Source organism: Cataglyphis hispanica, chromosome 15 (genome assembly GCF_021464435.1).
Source record: "Cataglyphis hispanica isolate Lineage 1 chromosome 15, ULB_Chis1_1.0, whole genome shotgun sequence".
Lineage (NCBI taxonomy): Eukaryota > Metazoa > Arthropoda > Insecta > Hymenoptera > Formicidae > Cataglyphis > Cataglyphis hispanica.
In genome coordinates this window covers 4,206,822-4,224,573 of record NC_065968.1, presented here as the reverse complement: position 1 = coordinate 4,224,573, position 17,752 = coordinate 4,206,822, and the positions used below count along the sequence as shown (strand labels likewise).

The window sequence follows — 17,752 nt, the reverse complement described above, 5'->3', positions numbered from 1 at the left end:
ATTATTTGGCATAACAATCAACATCAACCGTTAACACAATATTATATGATATGAAATTTATCAAACTGTTTTAATTTTTATTTTACCAATATTTTCAAAAACAAAACACAAAAAACAGAAAATAAATAAATAAATAAATCCTTTATTGTTCCCTCGCTTTTCTGCGGCGAAATCTTTCGAAAAATAATGTTGAAATTATTAATATACGATTTTATGCTATTTTATCGTCATTTTTTATCTACATTTCAAATAAATATAGATTAAATATACATGCATCACATACATAATTATTTATTGTATAATCTATATCAGTTAAATGCGATTGAGATATTTTGTGTTCAATATTTTATTTTATTTGACTTTTTTCTTTTTAATTAATTGTTGGCGAAATTTATACATACAGTGTTGCGATAATTATTTTCGGAGCCGAACGATTTCTCGGACGCTTCCTTTTTAACCGATATTATTTACGATTGATGCAGAGATATATAATTTAATAAAATATTATTTATGTTGATTAAACGTATATTTTAATCAGAAATTTATACATATGTTTATGCGCTATCAAATACAAATCATTTTTATTAACAATATGTTTAATAGATAAAAAATTGGAAGAAATGTAAATTAGGCACATACAAATGATTATACATTAAAATACAAAACTTGTCAATTATATAATATAAATTATACAACAATTTTAATTTAGCATATGATAATATTATCAGAATTGTTCTTTAACATTTGCATAATTTGCACTAGAAATTCATAAATATTTTAATTGTTTCTCTTTTTTAATTTTATAAAAAACGGATAAAACAATTTTAATAATTTGAGTGTAACATTACCAAAATTATACATTTAGTTTTTATATTTACAAATATAAAAGCTAGTTTTTGCTTTTGTTTAATTTCATGCGTTGCTTGTCAAATTCTTTAGTATTATTTCCATAGCTGTTGGATTGTCTCTCGGAACCTGCACAATTATTATTATTATATACATTAATATTCATTAAATACATAAATAATGTATAAATCAGAATAATATGTGTGTGTGTGTGTGTGGTGGCATTTTTATCACATCAAATATGTCAAAATAATAATAGATAAATTATGATTTAATGCTCAAATTTTTCGGATATATTATATATATCGCATCTTAATAACAATTTTTTATCGATTTATGCGTACAATACTTAATTTCGATCTTATATTTTTGAATCTGTTGGTGTTTAACAAGCTATTAATATAGAGTATAAAAATAATTGATTATTAATATTTGAATTATTAATAAATAATTTACGCGTCTTTCAATTAACGGCATTAAATTATGTATACCGCTTTCTACACATCACAATGGACATGGTATAACATAAAAATCTATGATGAATATATTTTACATAAATGACAAGAATGAACTGACCCGATATTAAATATATAAAGAATGTGTTTTGATTTAGAATTTTATTTGTTGCATATTAATCTTGACGAGCGCTTTCGGCGATATTACAATAAATACTGAAGTTGAATGGAAAGAGAGAAAGTGAGAGTATGCATACCATATGTCCGGCTCTGTTCACCCAATACATACAAAACTTATCTAAAGTTTTCGAGAAACCCTCGAGATAGCCGTCTTTAGAGAGGAGCGGCTCTCTCGGCAACCATTTCCACTGCTGTGTCCAATCTAGTTTTTCTACCCAATGAAGAGTGCCTAAAATATAATAAAATAATTATGAATTATACGAGAACATTAAAAAAATATTATGCGTAATAATTTTTAGTGAATAATATCGATAGAGTGCTAACACAAGATATACAAAATGGTTCAATAATTGGCGATGCTATTGGAAAGATGATAAAAATATATGAAAAAAGAGCTGAAAAAGTAGAATAAAATTTTCTTATGTGGGTTGGTTTTTTACAAAATTGATTCTAAACAAATGAAGGAGTTAATGTTAATTAAAATAATGTTAATTTATTTTATAAAATTTTTTTACAAATTATTCTATTTGTATTAACTAAGCTATTAACATTATTCATTATGTATTGTAGCACATAGAAGAAAACAAATTAACTTACCCGGTGTATCGGTAATTAAATCCAATTGCCCATTGTATACGAATACATTCAACTTAGTTTCATTAAGTAATTGTTCCACTAAAAGAAGAATATATTTATGCATTTGTTATAAGTAAATTATAATGTATTATAAAATATAAGAGGCAATATATTATATTATAATATCTTAACATCTTGCAAAAGATTCAGAGTAAACATATATGTCTGAATGTATCGGAATGCATGTGATAGATTTTTAAGTTCACACATTTGTTCACTTCATGAATTTACATAACTCTTGAAAATTAATTTAACAGCTTTTCAAAAGCTTACGAATTATTTAGCTTTTATATTCTTTTCACAAGAAAACAATGACAATGCATCATTAAGTTATACCACTTTCTTTATCATATTTTTGTTTTAATAATAAATATATCTATATATATTATTTCGCTAATACCTATATTAGTAACAGGCTTCATAATTTCGTTCATTAAGCGAGCGCGAACTATGCGAGATTGACTACCATGAGTGACGTTAAGACCAAGCGCTTCTTTTACTGGACCATTCATCAAAGTATCAAGTGACTGAGTTTCTTTGAAAAAATTTTGATATAGAGATTCTAAAATTTGTTAAAAAACGATTTATATGTGAGATTAATTATTATGTTAATTATCATCCATTATATTAAAAATGATCGTAAACCTTCATTAAAGAATAATAATTCTTGCGGCAATAAATGATCACATTTCCTTTTTGTCAAAATATTATAAAAGTCAATGTTGCAAGTTTTTTCTAAAATGAGACTTTGCGTAAAAGAAAAATCAATAAGCGCCTCTAGCCACTGGCCTGTTTCTATTTTATTTCTTGTATCGTTTGCCGCAGCGTCAATTTCGTAAAAATCTTTCGTATCAATCATACCCTGTGAAAATGTCCAAGAATTTTATAAAAATGCATAAATAATAAAGAATAAAATTTTATGTAAAACTAATGGAAGCCTATAAAGAGAAGGTGTAAGGGAGATGGCAAAAAAACCAGTAAATTTTATTATTGAGACGTTTTTTCAATAATATTATCGATTATTTTTATATGATTTGTTAAAATTGGTGCATTGCATATAAATGCCATAAAGATGATAAATAATTAAATATGTATAATACCATGTTGAGTAAATATGGTGCCCATGTCAATACAGAGTCGACAGGAGAAATCCAAGCGTCTCCAAGTGCAACCCCTTTTAAATTACTTTCAATAGTGCCAGCTCTTTGAGCCTAAGGAATACAAATTTACGTTATGTTAGACATATGCAAATTCCTATTTAGTAAATTGTGACATAGCTGGATGTGCTATTATTTGTGACAATTAACACAACTGTTTGCAAATATTATGACTTATAGAAAGAGAAAGAGAGAAAAATAATGTCCTATGATTACTTTAAATATCTTCATTATTGTTCATAATACGAAAAACGTCTCAGAAAAAAATTGTTTCCTTTAAGGGTATCTTATTAATTGATAAAATTTTTTTTAAGTTACACTATTTCTTCTCTCGAGATGTCAAAAGAATCAATATTTTTTTAAATGAAATATAATCCTTTTCGTTTTTTTTTTTTTTTAATTAGCACATTGTTTCTTACTCGATCCCAAACAAGCGCAAATTCCGCGCCCATTTTTCCACCATATGATTCAGTGGTGATATACGTTGCGACAGGTTTAAATTGCGGTAATTGGGTGTAGAATCCTCGAATGCATTCTAAAAGATCGCTCGCGATTTCAGCATTTGTCGTTACGAATGACGATTTATTTTCAACGTTACTAAAGCCAGTGCCAACGGGATTATCAATAAAGAGAAGATTGTAATTTTTGACCTATTGATGACACAAATATAAATTAGACATTATCTATAAGTTTATTTTAATAAATTTTTCAAAATTTATAAAAATTGTAGTTTTGATATTTTATTATACTTTCTGCATAATTTTTTATTTTAATTTTTTATGCTAATTATTATTCTTGTTATTCTTTTTTAAATGTAAAATATGTTAATAATCGTTTGTATTATTCTATATATTATATAATATTTTAATAAATAATGTCTCAAATTGTTAATAATTTATACATACAATTAAATATAGATTATGCTTAATTTTGACAGAAAATATTTTATTTTTTTGTATATATATATATATATATATATATATATATATATATATATATAACACAATAATTAAATACCCAAGTGTAGTTTCTCGGTTTTAAATCGACATCAAGAGGCCCTAATTCTTCGAAGTTTCCATATGCGGTCGAAGATGCGCCTGGTCCACCTTGTAACCAGATGATTAGCGGTTTGTCGTAATATGATTTAACATCTGCCGTAGTATAATAAAGCCACCAGAACATGTTTGCGTAGGGACGTACTTGAACATAGCCCCATTCTTGTTCTCCGGGACCGAATCCTGTTCTTCCTTTGTTAATGAAAAAAAATTTTTATTATTAATAACATAAAAAATTGAGTGTAATCATTGTAACAATATATGTAATAATGTAATAATTTGATTTAAATATTATTTATTTATAACATTAAAATAACATTAAAATAACATTAAAATAACATATTCTTGAGAATATTTTTTTGAGATATTTCTTGAGATATTTCTTGAGATTATTTACTTATGAATGAAATAAATCGCGCATGATATTTGAACATATTAAATTAGAAATTATTACTTTTCTGCAATGAGCTTCGAAATATTTCAGTTATGAGCAATGATTTGAAAGTCGACGGCTCAAAGACGAGTAGCTGAAATGGCATGTGTTTGCCAAGCCAAGACTTAGGTAAATTTGCGAAGTATTAAAAGAAATCGTAAAGTAAACTCTAGCAAAGCTCCGTGTCATTGTGTAATAGAAACTAGGAATGCAATAATTGAGGATTTTATCATTCATATTACATCAAATTTGTAAAATTAAAAATTAAATGACAATTTAATTTAACAATGACAATTAATGACAATTAAAAATTAAAATACATAGATATAATTATATACAAAGAAAATGGCTAGGAACTGTTTGACACAATTGTCAATTTAAAAAATTAAAAAATTATAATAAAAAAAGAAATATATATGTAGTATGTGTTTTAAGAATACACATCTGCTTAGTTTCTCGGGACATCTTGTTCGCGCTTCTTATTTTAAATATACTCCTAACATTTCACACATAATCTTTCTTATTGTCATATCTGTCAAAATCAGCTGTTCAATATTGTATAATAATACAAAGTGCATCTGATGCTGTATAATTTGTATTTTTAGCTTACCAATACTTGCAGAAATAAAGCACAATATAGTGAAAATGCAAATAAGTTGTCGCTCCATCGTCTTCTCGTGTTTCCGCGGCTCAAGCTTTTCGAATACTAACCATTGAAATCATATTGTGATACACACAAAGCATACATGTACCATATAAATATGTCTTTTATCGTTTTTTGTGTTTTTGTCAAAAGCTTTTGAAAACTAATTTTTGAAATAATATTGCTATCAAAAAACATATATAAATGTAAATATTGATTTTTTTTCGTTTGTATATAACCCGCACTCTCTTATTTATATACGTGACATTTCACACGTCATCTCCACTATTTGGCATATCATAACAATCAACATCAGTCGCTACAATATTATATGATAGCAAAATTTATTAAACTGATTTGATTTTTATTTTTACCAATATTTTCAGAAATATAACACAATACAGAAAATAAATAAATAAACAATAAATAAACGCTTCATCGTCCCCTCGCGTTTCTGCAGAAAAATTTTTCGAAAAATAACATTAAAATTATTAATACACAATTTTATGCTGTTTTCATTTTTGTTTACATTTCAAATAAATATAGATTAAATATACACGCATTACACACATAATCATTTAGCGTATAATCTATGTCAGTTAAATGCGATTGATATATTTTGCGTTCATTTTACTTTAATTGACCTCTTTCTTTTTAATTAATTGTTGTTAAATTTATCTAGCAGATAATCTGCTTTTATTAATCTTTTCAATCTTTCATATTGTATATCTTTGTCTAATTAATTCTCAAATTTAATATAGCCTTGAATCTAATCAGAGAATATTGTATTACTTTCCTTTCTGGAGCTAAATTTTCAAAAAAATTTCATTATTTTCCATCGCTTATATTCTAAAAAATATAACTCGTTTTTTTTATCAAGAGTTGACTTAAAAATAATGAAATAAATATACTGGAAAATGTGTTTAATGAAAAACAATTCTGTACAATGTATAAAATTTGTTTTCAATGTATAAAATTCTGTACAATGTAAAAATTTATTTATTTTTTATATTGTGTTTAGTTTCTGAAAGTATTAGTAAAGATAAAAGTCAAATCGGAATGATATATGCGTAATAAATGATATTTCTGTTAAAAAAAAAAATAGCAAACAAATTGTAGACATTATATAAATAAATTTTTACAAGAGAGAGAGCGCCTGTTTTTAACGTGGTAGACTAATAGCAGGATTAATATGTAATTTATCGACTTAAAATAACGCGGAAAGATTTAACGTTGCACGTAGTACATAAGCATATCAACCGAGAAAAAATAGTGACAGAGGAGAAAGTCGTCGTCATCGTTCAAGCATTCCACTATTCACGGAAAGAGGGAAAAAAAACGAGTCAAAAAATCAAAATAAAAAGAAAGAAAACGCGCATCCACGCACGGATATTATGATGACGCGAGAAAAATGTCGATGAGACGCGCATTTTTAAATATTGTATTTTTATAAATTTGATGTGCCGTTAGTGCGACTCGCGAGAAATCAGGCTCTTATAAATCGTCGACATAAATTAACTTTCCGTACTCCGAGCTTGGAAACATCGACCGGTAAAACAACGGAAAGGCATCGGCAAGTACTTGTATCTCGGGACATTCTCTTCTCGGTGAAATATTACTACGTTAGAAAAGCTCATCGTAATAACATCGAGACAGGAAACGAGTTACGTCATTATGAAAGGGGATATAGAGACGGAGTGAAATTATGCAGCTACTCGTGACGAACGTTCAAATTTGATATATCGTTATCGCATATCGGCACGAAGCTGCGAGCGATAAATCTCTCAATTGCAAAATTGCAATGCCGCGTTTGCCAGAAGAAATTACTTTACCCGCATGTCTTCACGCCCTGTCTGTCGGCACATGTATTACGTCGCCCCGCTAATTGATATTCGCGCTATGTATCTCGAAAACACTTCTTGGATTTGTACGGTATTCGCGACAGGTTTTTCGATCTATCGCTACTCCGGAAATTATCCGCGAAGCATGAAAAGGCTGAGCCTGTCGAAATCGGGAATATGCGAATGTATACACGCCAATAGTACGCTCCTAGCATAGGTACAGCGCCCGATGATTACTTATTTAGGACAACCGTTTAACTAGTCGCGTAAAAATACGCGCATAAAATAAGTATGTCAAGTGCGTATATGTTTTTTAACTTGTCTATGGGAAAAGAGTTATATAAGAATCGATCTCTCTCTTTCTCTCTCTCTTTCTCTCTCTCTTTCTTTCTCTTTCTGTATTCGTGAAAATATGTTCCGGATACATAAACAAGCCATTAAAATTCGCCAAAAATACATTTGCTCAAACAGCGTGTCGCGTTTACGCGCTTGCTGTATATATTTGTTTTATGTTTCGAGTATGGAAGAGGAATCGGCCTCGAGGAGGTGGAGAATCTTATAGCATGAGAGAGAGAAAGAGAAAGAGAGAGAGAGAGTAGAAATATCTTCATGTAAAATATCCTTGTCCTCCTAAATCTATGGGTTTCATATACTGTACATACAGTAAATATGAATAATGCGCGAAATGAAAAGAAAAATATTCATTTCTCTATCATGAAAAACTGATTTCTTAAAAACCAGTCACATAAACATACAAATAACTAATCGGTCGAATTTTATTTTTATCGCGCTAAGGAATTTCTCACGCGAGGGAATTTTTACTGAAAATTGTTAAAGCCGCAAAGTGTGTTTTAGACTATACGTTTTTGCATTTTCCATATATGTGTATCCGGTGTAACTTTCTTTTACATACATTATTACGAATTGTGCCGGCTTCGTAAGATGCGGCGCGATCACGAAGTCAATTCACGATCATTGTTGTACCATGCTTGCAAATTATAGCGATCGGTCGCAGGTCAAGACTGAAAGTCTAGCTGAGAGCCTATGTAATTGACTCTTATTCGCAGTACAATTCTACATGATATAACGTATACATTGAACCGTCGCATTTGTATGTAACGACGCGCACTCTATATCGATTGTGCAACATGCCAGCAGAATCGCCCGCAGGAACTGCTAAATGAATTTCACATAATGTAAAACGAACGTCTCAGACTTCCTGGTGAGAGAAGTCTTTCCTTTTATAAGTGTACAGCCACCATTTATCGTAGCATCATTATCTTCATATTCACATATGAATCTGAAGAAAGCCTAATTAAGCATTATGTTCTAGTACTAAAATTTAGAAATTTTCTAAAATGGAGTTGATCTCAGCTTGGCTTTTGAGGAACTTATAGAAGTGTGTGTATGTGTGGAATAATTTGTTAAAATCTAATTTTAATAAAATATATGGTATTGATGATGTGGAGAAAATTATTACAAGTTTTTGTGTATAATAACAATACAAATAATAATAATAATAATAATAATAATAATAATAATAATAATAATAATATTTTACGCTTTATAGACAAAATAGTATCCGAAAAAATATTCTATTGATGTATCCAATAGAAATGAAATTTATAGGATGATTTCTCTCTTCAAGATTGTCTTTTCATTGGTGAGAATCGGATTACGGATCCGAGAATAAATTTTAATTTAAAAAAGCCGAGAAGTCGGCTTTTCTATTTCATCCGTAAAATGCTAAATTCAACCTTTTATTATATCTTCTCTCTACCGCGCAAATGACTTGCAATGATTACTACTATGTTTAAATGCGGAAAGAAAGCGAATCTTCCGTGACGCCAGCTTTATAGATCTTCCGATGTTATATGTACGATATATTATGCGCCTATGTGTGCGGCATAGTTATGAGAAAATTAATCCCCAGCAATTATTTAGTAATATTACTTGCAGTGATTCTTCTATATCTATTTGGTGCATCTTTTTTCTTTTAAACTTTCTTTTTAAGTTTTTTTTTTTTTTTAATTAATATACTGGAAATTCCAGTAGCTATTATTTTCGAGCTATTATAAGAGCTCTCATTCGATATTTAGCTTGTCCATCATTGATCCTTTAATTTCCGTTTAATTTAAGATCTGTCGAGCAAATTCGCGAGCTTGTACTTGAGATTTGCATCTTTGTACGATTGTGTGTTAGCAACAGAAATCGTGTATCGTTCCCGAGGCACAGTGAAAGTACCGATTCGATTATCTGTATGAAGACAAAAAAATCGAAAGGACAGCTGCTTCAGACATCATATCGAAAGAAAGTCAAAGTAATTCTCCATCATGGGATCCGAGTAATGACTCTCTCAATTTGTTACTTCCTTGTCACCTCACCTACGAAGACCGAGAGAGATTATGCGTGTAAATTTAAATTCAAATTAGTTTGACGAAATAAACGTTTGAAGATGCCTCAACCGATTTTCCAATTTTCTGAGACTGACTTCATCGAAAAATAAAACAACTCGTATAAATGCAAAAAAAAAAAGAAATTAAATCCTTACATAGAATTTTTGTAGCTTGTGGTACCGTCGATTACAGGACATGTACAGAAGCCGATGATAATCAATTCTGATCATCTAACGCGGGTGCAATCCGGCGCATCTCTCGGTGGACATACTGTCGGTGAAAGGCAACCGCGATGCATGCACTTTTCAGGAACGACAGTAACCCTGGGGAAGAAAGTCAGAGTGAGATTCCGCAGGTGGCGAAGTGCGAATGCGAGGCAGGCGACAATTATTCTCTCACGTGCATTACGAAATGCGCTTTTCCGTATTGCTACATCGTGGGATGTATCGTGTGCCACTATAAAATGAGAAAGGCATATTTTTTTCAAGTACCAAGTTCTGAGAAAAAGCTGTAAGATTCTGTATGTAATTTACAGCGACATGTTAATTTGTTTTAACACGAGTATCGCCAATTTTGCAGTTTTCAAAATATTAAATTGATGCAGTAATACAACGAGTGAGAAAGAAAGAGAGCGAGAAAAAAGAGAGAACTATTATGCGAATAATAAATATCTGAAATTTATTGATGCCAAAATCATTAAATGAATAATTTTTACTAATCTCATACTAAAAGATCACGATCTTGTAAAAAATTTTGAGGAAAAATCATTATAACAAAGTTACATTTTATTTATAAGTGTTTATCAAACACTTCATAAAATAAAATAATAAATAAATGAAATAAATATTAAAATAATAATATTGATAAATTAATAAAATAATAAACATGATTACATATCTGTAATGAGTCTTTTATAAAACTACAATATATAATCAGCAATGTGACATGTAGTAGAAAGTCCAATTCTCCTTGCGGTAATAATCGTTTAAAAGGCCCTGATAATAATTAGCGAGAAAGTGATCGCTGCTTGTGTAGCATGTATGTTGCATGTCATCGAACATTGCTTGAGCATTAGCGTTTATATTCGTCATATACGTCGACATTAAGTTCACCAATTTGATAACTTTTTGATAACTAACTCTTTTAATCATAGGTTTGAAAATTAATTATTAATCTTGCTAGTCAGTTTTCTAAAAATTCTATAATCAGCTTTTTTGATACGTAGATTCCTAAACTATTTTTAAGGCATATTTTTTTATATAAATTCCATTGATTATATTGAATCATATATTTTATGCTAATTATGCAACTATGTGTTTAATATTTATATATAAATAGATATAAATTTTTTCTTTACGAGCTCTTTCTCTTTTTCTCTTTCTCTTCATAATTTTCTCGACATAAATCATATTTACAATTAGTGCCATGTAATTGAAAATTTAAATTATTTTTATTGCAAGAGTAGCAAAGAGCAATTTTTATATTCGTCAGGGAGATATTTTAAATTTGTTTTAAAATCTAGCGAATATTATTATGTTTTATGCTACTACATACCTTGTCGCCCCGCATTTACTTGAAGCATGAACGAGGAAATCCCCCTCCTGACTGAAGATGTACAAGAAGAGTCGAGACCCCCGTATGGCACCATAGTACTCATTGTATCCCTCCTCAAAATACCTGCGTGTCTAGAGTATCTAGGCGTCTAGACAGAGAAGCACTCGCTATAAAAGCCTCGAATGTCATGATGAATTCGTCAGAAGAGTGACGAGCCGTAAAAAAAGACGGCAGTCGTTGCCATCTTTTTCATACGGTGGACCGCACGGTTCCCTTTCGAAGAAACATGCAGTTTATTCTGGTCAGTGTTCATCTCTCCGTGCTTTCATTTTTTTTTTTTTTTTCATGTCTTAACCGTGTCAGTGCGCCTGTGATATATGTGAGATTTTTCGAACGGGAAGTGACGACGTGACTCGTACATAACACATCGTGGAGCATTTATTCGTAGGTCGATTTAGATTCTGCCGGTGAATATATCAAGCGGTGCGATGCATGATACATTTTATGCGCGTTTTGTCCCTTTTTGGCTATAACTCGATCAATTAAAATATATTTAATTTATTAAATAAATAAAATTATTTAATTTTTCGATAAAAAATTGAAGTATTGATCAAATTTTTGTCTCTTCTCTCTTTGCTCTTATTTTTTAATATTATATTTAATAATGTTAACATTTTCCTAATATTTTATATAGAGAATAATTTTATATAAGTTGATTTTCTTCTTTTTATAGGATATAAACAATATCTATAATATTATAGATAAAAATTATTTACAATGCATTATTTTAAATGTATAATAATTAAGAAGCGATCTTTAGATTAACGATGATGATATTGTATTGTAAAGATAAAAAATTAATCTCGGATTTCTATCTCGACACAAAACTCTTTGTTTTATAAATGCAATGTTTACTGATATAATGTTGTAACTTTATTTTATTTTTACACTAGTGGCAAAGAATAAGACATGATATTGACGCGATGAGTTCGAAGTACAGTAGCGTTAACATAAATGATCATAAATGAGCCGGTAAATCACTGCAATTTTCTAACGGCAATTGCTATAAGCGAGCACTCGTCACTTTTTACTCGCCGCGAAATGGAAAGTCGTGCAAGTAGCAGGCACACTTGAATATATATTATGGAATTACATTAAGTGTCAAGTGTAAAATCTGACAGAATCGATGCGATGGAAGTTGAAAAAAATAGTCAAAGTCTCATCAATATTATCCATTTTTATGAACGAGTCTACATTTAGAATACTCTGTTATCAACTAGTCTCTTTATATTTTTTGATATAACAGCATGATATATCGCTGCTGTGATGCTGATAATGAGATATCTTATATATATGTATATCTAATATCGAATTGTAATAATATTTTGATGACAATAATTCAAGATGGCATTTTTCAGATAATATAATACTAATGATATGATAAGTTTTTACAAACTTTTTTTTTTTTTTTAAGATAAACATATACTTTTTATTTATTACATAATAAAACTCGAATGTGTAATATTTAAAATCTTATTTAAAGATATTTCATTTGATCAAAACTACTATATATATAGGTAATTATCTAAATTCTCTCACGGAAATATCTATAGCGTATTATTAGCTGGATAGGACGGTGATAATAAAATAAATTAATCAAGTAATTTTCTCTTGTCAATGTCAATATAAAATAGAATAACGTAGGAATATAAAGTAATAATGTAAAGTCATATTAAAATGAAAGTAAGCCGAGGCCATTATTAGTATGTAGATAATATGCAAACAATTATTATTGTTATGTTAATTTGAGAAGAGGTAAATCTATTTAATCAGTATAATGACGTGTAATTACTGAAATTTCTGTTGGTGTTACTGCAATACCCGGCGTAACGGAAGAAAGCGCTTCCGCAGAATCTCGAGATTTTTGATATCGCGATTGATTTGAATATATTAAAATGTTTGAATAATATTCTATACCGTTAATTCATAAACAATGAAATATCTAAGCATTCAATTTCTCGAATAATTATGGCTATAGTTCTTTCAGAGACTTAATGTGGATTATTTTTTTTTTTACATGTTGTTTGATTTATCCGAAATTGATCTTCTTTGTAGATCGACAATGTCGGGCAAAGTTATTACATTTGTTGCAATTTTTTATGTCAAATATTTTTGTAATTGATTTGACAAATTACAAATCTAATGAAGTGTTAAATTCCCTTGAAATTCAATATATTTTTACTGCAGCGTGTTGAAGTTTAATTTTTTTTTTTTTAATTTTTGATTGTTTACCATTTAAAATCACGATTACAAAGTTACTATCTTTTGATACTTATATTAAGAGAAATATTCGAGTCCAAAAATATATCAAAACAAAATATCAAAACAAAATCTGCAAATTAATAAGGTAGGTCTGTAACACTATACATTTAAATATATCTAATTGCAAATAGTCAAACTGACCCAAAATGATCCTCGTAAGAAAGAAAGAGACAGAGAGAGAAAGAGAGAGAGAGAGAGAGAGAGAGAGAAGTAGGACATCTAAAATATGATATGAAAATAAACGACATTACATCGCCGCAAGGTGGGCTACCACAACAGGCACCGCCTAAGGGTAATACTCCGCGAGAAAAAAAGAATTTCGATGGGGCCCACTTTCCAATCGGTACAAATTTCACGGTCCCCCGATGACCCCTTCTGGAAGCATGAAGAAAAGGAGTCGGAGGGGGGAAGGGGTCGACCTAATTCGCGCCGGTGTTTACGTCCGTGCGACCAATACTTTCGTTTTTGAGAGACTTACGTTTGTAAGCCGTTAAGCGCGTAGAAATTCGCAGATTTCCGTCACTCGGAAGATCAAGTTGTTAGCGAAAAGCCGGCGAGAAGTTGATGGCCGGCGATCGTGCGAACGCGATAATTATAAAGCCGCTTGAGAAAAAAAAAGCGATTAATGCGGCGAGGGTGTCTTTTCTTTCACATGATTAATTGCACAATCAGTGTTCACCTGTGTGTGTGTGTGTGTGTGTGTGTGTATTTTATATGTAGATATATATGTTCAATAAGATAACGATCATTCTTTTCTCAAAAATTTAGATTGTAGATAATCATCATTATTTTATCATTCTATTGTTACTTGACAATAAATTGGATTATTTATTATGCAAAAATATTCGCGAAACTAATTAAAAAAATTCTTTCAGGTAGTATTATATGGCCTCCTTGTTATCTCTGCGTTTGGAGACCCGATTAGAACAAAGAGAGAGTAAGTATATAAATAATTAGATATCTATATGAAATGTTTGTAAAGATATAATATTTTTATACGATTAAATATAAAAAATAAATAAAGTAAATTCCTAATGTAAATCTAAAATGTTATAAAACTAATGGTATAGATTAATATTGATCATGTTTACTTAAAAAATGAAAAGCGATTAAAACAATTTTTAAAAATAAAATATTTCCTTCTTTCAATTTGATATAAAATATATGAATACTTTTTTGTACAAATGAATTTATAATTATTAAAAAATTTTTTTTTAACTGTATACAATATGTTTTTGTCTTGATAATACTTTAGTGAAAAAATATTTACAGAATAAAATTTTTTTACTTATATACCATCTTCTTTAATTTATATAAAAATGTTTAATATTTAGTATGATTAAAAAAGCATTTTATCGTGCGATTAAATTATAACGGGTTATAACACCCTGTACAATTTAATTTCTTCCACTCTAATAAGAGAAATACTATAGGCCACCCATAAGCTCGCAGTATGGCGCTCCACCAGCAACGTCCTACGGATCACCGAACGTAGGACCGTCCGATTCTTATGGTCCACCAGCAAAATCTTATGGTGCACCATCCGATTCATATGGAGCACCACCTCCGCCACCGTCGTCCTACGGTGCGCCACCATCGTCATCGTATGGCGCACCATCCGCGCCTTCCTCGTCTTACGGTGCACCATCCGCGCCTTCGTCATCTTATGGCGCGCCATCCGCACCTTCGTCGTCTTATGGTGTACCATCCGCACCTTCGTCATCTTATGGTGCGCCTTCCCAGAGTTATGGTGCACTGTCAGGTGATCATGGCGGAGGATCCTTTGGCGACGCAGGATCCCACGGCGGTGATTATGGCGGAGGATCTTTTGGTGGTGGTCATGGCGGAGGATCCTTTGATGGTGGTCATGGCGGAGGATCTTTTGACGGTGGTCATGGCGGAGGATCTTTTGACGGTGGTCATGGCGGAGGATCCTTTGGCGGAGATCATGGCGGAGGATCCTTTGGCGGCGATCATGGCGGAGGATCCTTTGGCGGCGATCATGGCGGAGGATCCTTTGGCGGCGATCATGGCGGAGGATCCTTTGGCGGCGATCATGGCGGAGGATTTGGTGGTGGTCATGGATCTTTTGGTGATGATCATGGATCTATTGGAGGAGGAGGAGGAGGAGGTGGTAATTCATTCGGTGATCATCATGGATCGAGCGGTTACGGCGGTAGTGGATCACTTTCCGGATCCTACGGACCGCCTTCGGACTCTTATGGACCACCGGCGCATGATCAGCCAAAAGGTGTATGGAAAAAAAAATTGGTATGGAAACCAGAATGGAAACAGATTTGGAAAACAGAATCTAAAATGACTTGGAAGCAAGTTTGGAAAAAAGTGCAGGTTCCGGTTTGGAAAGAAGTTCAAGTACCTGCCTGGAAGGAAATTAAAGTACCCGTCTGGAAGAAGATTCAGAAACCCGTTTGGAAAGAGATACAAGTACCAATTTGGAAAGAAGTCCAAGTACCCGCTTGGAAAAAAGTCTGGAAACCTGTTTGGAAGGAAGTCCAGGTTCCTGTGTGGAAGGAAGTTCAAGTACCTGATTGGAAAAAGATTTGGGTGCCAGAATGGATTAAGATCGGTATACCAGGCGAGCAGCACGTAGGTACAGATCATCACGGCTGGCAATATACCAGCCATAGTCTGTGGAAGAAGAAATTGATATGGAAACCGGTTTGGAAGAAGATTTGGAGAACGGAGAAGAAGCAAATATGGGTGAGTGATAAGAAATTGGAATGGAAGGCCGAATGGAAGCAGATCTGGAAAACGGAGAAGAAGCAAGTCTGGGTAACGGATAAGAAGCTGATCTGGAAGGAGGAGTCAGTGCAAGTGTGGGTACCACAAAAGAAACAGATCTGGGTCACTCAAAAGAAACAGGTGTGGAAAGACGAATGGAAAAGCAAGTGGGTTCCGGTTTGGAAAGACGTGCAGGTGCCAGCTTGGAAGAAGATCTGGAAGCCCGTCTGGGAGAAAGTATGGGTTCCGATTGAATCCCACCATGATGAAGGTCATCATGGTTACAAGTAGGGGGTCGTGTCCCGCCGGCTCAATCTTCTCTTCGCGACTATCTTGTGATACGCAGAGATCGAAAGGTCGACTCGGAAAATTATCTGGGAATTGTCGATGCCAAGGAAAGTCGGTCAAACTTTATAGTCTTGTGATAATGGATTATACTTGCCGATAGATACATATATTTCAAGGAGAGAAGGAGAAGGGCTCCATAGGAGGAGGCATGTAGGACAAGGAGAAAAGTAAAGTCTACAGTTAACAAGTTAGAAAGCATTGAATGATGCGCGATGAAATATAAATGAAAATAAATAGTAAAAATTTTCAATTGATTATCTCGATAATAACGCAATGAAATTGTATATTTTTTGATTTTATGTAAAATATTGCATGAAAAATTAGAATAATCATCAAGTAATGATTGAAATATTATTGTAGCATATATAAAAATATTATTTAAAAATATTATCTATCTTTGAAAATAGCAAGGCATATATACTAATAATCGATTTTTATCAAATAAATTTATAGGAACACGATTAAATTTAAAAAATCAGATATCTTATTAAATTAAATTAAATTTTAAAACAAAAACAAATTGTCATAAAAAAAGTTATATTATCGATTATTTATCGTGGAAACCTATTTATGCAATTTTGATATATTATTTACATTGGAGAAAATATTTATATCTTAAGATAATTAACTTTGCTTTATTTCAGTAATGCAATCTCAAATTAAATCTGAGAAAAAAGTTACAGAAAGAATAATATTTTTTTCTTGTTCACTTTTTTTCAGAGTGGATCATCTACAGCGAATAGAATATATAATACTATATATATGTATAGTATTGTTTAACATTTTATGTCTATAGACGAGGCTTTTTTATATGATTACGTGCATATATTAATATTACATGTAATTAATTCGTCAATTTGTAAATATTGTTTGATTACTGGAATGCATGCATGTTTTAATATTTTTTATACGTTAATAAATATTATTTTTTATGCTATCCCATAGGTTAATATAATTTCCATATTTCTATGATTATTCCTTTTTATTGTCTAAAACATTCAAATCAATTCTTTAAAACGAAGAGTTCGTGGAAACATTACGGAAATCTAATAACTTCTTTTAGCAATTTAAAAATGTAAACAATTTATTTTTATTTATTTATGTAGTTAAAATAATTTAAATTTTTTATTTTAGAAAACTATTT

The 17,752-nt window shown here is 30.9% G+C and overlaps 2 protein-coding genes across 4 annotated transcripts; one reads left to right on the top strand and one right to left on the bottom strand.

The window, feature by feature from the left end:
• Positions 1-341: 341 nt before the first annotated feature.
• On the bottom strand, positions 342-5,534 carry LOC126854887 (retinoid-inducible serine carboxypeptidase-like). Its single transcript, XM_050602037.1, has 9 exons — positions 5,373-5,534; positions 4,292-4,521; positions 3,694-3,924; positions 3,218-3,328; positions 2,763-2,979; positions 2,518-2,679; positions 2,079-2,156; positions 1,559-1,710; positions 342-975 (listed from the first exon to the last, which is right to left on the bottom strand). The coding sequence occupies exons 1-9, from the start codon at positions 5,428-5,430 to the stop codon at positions 913-915; spliced, it is 1,302 nt and encodes a 433-aa protein (XP_050457994.1). The 5' UTR covers positions 5,431-5,534; the 3' UTR covers positions 342-912.
• A 5,865-nt stretch (positions 5,535-11,399) lies between these two features.
• On the top strand, positions 11,400-17,545 carry LOC126854885 (translation initiation factor IF-2-like). 3 transcript variants are annotated; one of them, XM_050602035.1, is made up of 4 exons: positions 11,400-11,497; positions 14,394-14,455; positions 14,952-15,382; positions 15,464-17,545. In XM_050602035.1, exons 1-4 carry the CDS (start codon positions 11,483-11,485, stop codon positions 16,549-16,551), a joined length of 1,596 nt encoding a protein of 531 aa, XP_050457992.1. In that variant the 5' UTR covers positions 11,400-11,482; the 3' UTR covers positions 16,552-17,545. The 3 variants fall into 3 exon arrangements, with proteins under 3 accessions (XP_050457992.1, XP_050457991.1, XP_050457990.1); XM_050602034.1 differs by having other exon boundaries at positions 14,952-15,409; XM_050602033.1 differs by having other exon boundaries at positions 14,952-17,545.
• The last annotated feature ends 207 nt before the right edge of the window (positions 17,546-17,752 follow it).

What these genes read in the sequence shown, in the direction of transcription:
- LOC126854887 (XM_050602037.1), bottom strand. Translation starts at nt 5,430, where the DNA reads ATGGAGCGACAACTTATTTGCATTTTCACTATATTGTGCTTTATTTCT. An exon ending in GAAGCCTGTTACTAATATAG is followed by an intron (nt 2,157 to 2,517) that starts GTATTAGCGAAA and finishes TTCTTCTTTTAG; the next exon opens with TGGAACAATTACTTAATGAA. An exon ending in TTTAATTACCGATACACCGG is followed by an intron (nt 1,711 to 2,078) that starts GTAAGTTAATTT and finishes ATTATATTTTAG; the next exon opens with GCACTCTTCATTGGGTAGAA.
- LOC126854885 (XM_050602033.1), top strand. An exon ending in CCGATTAGAACAAAGAGAGA is followed by an intron (nt 14,456 to 14,951) that starts GTAAGTATATAA and finishes GAAATACTATAG; the next exon opens with GCCACCCATAAGCTCGCAGT.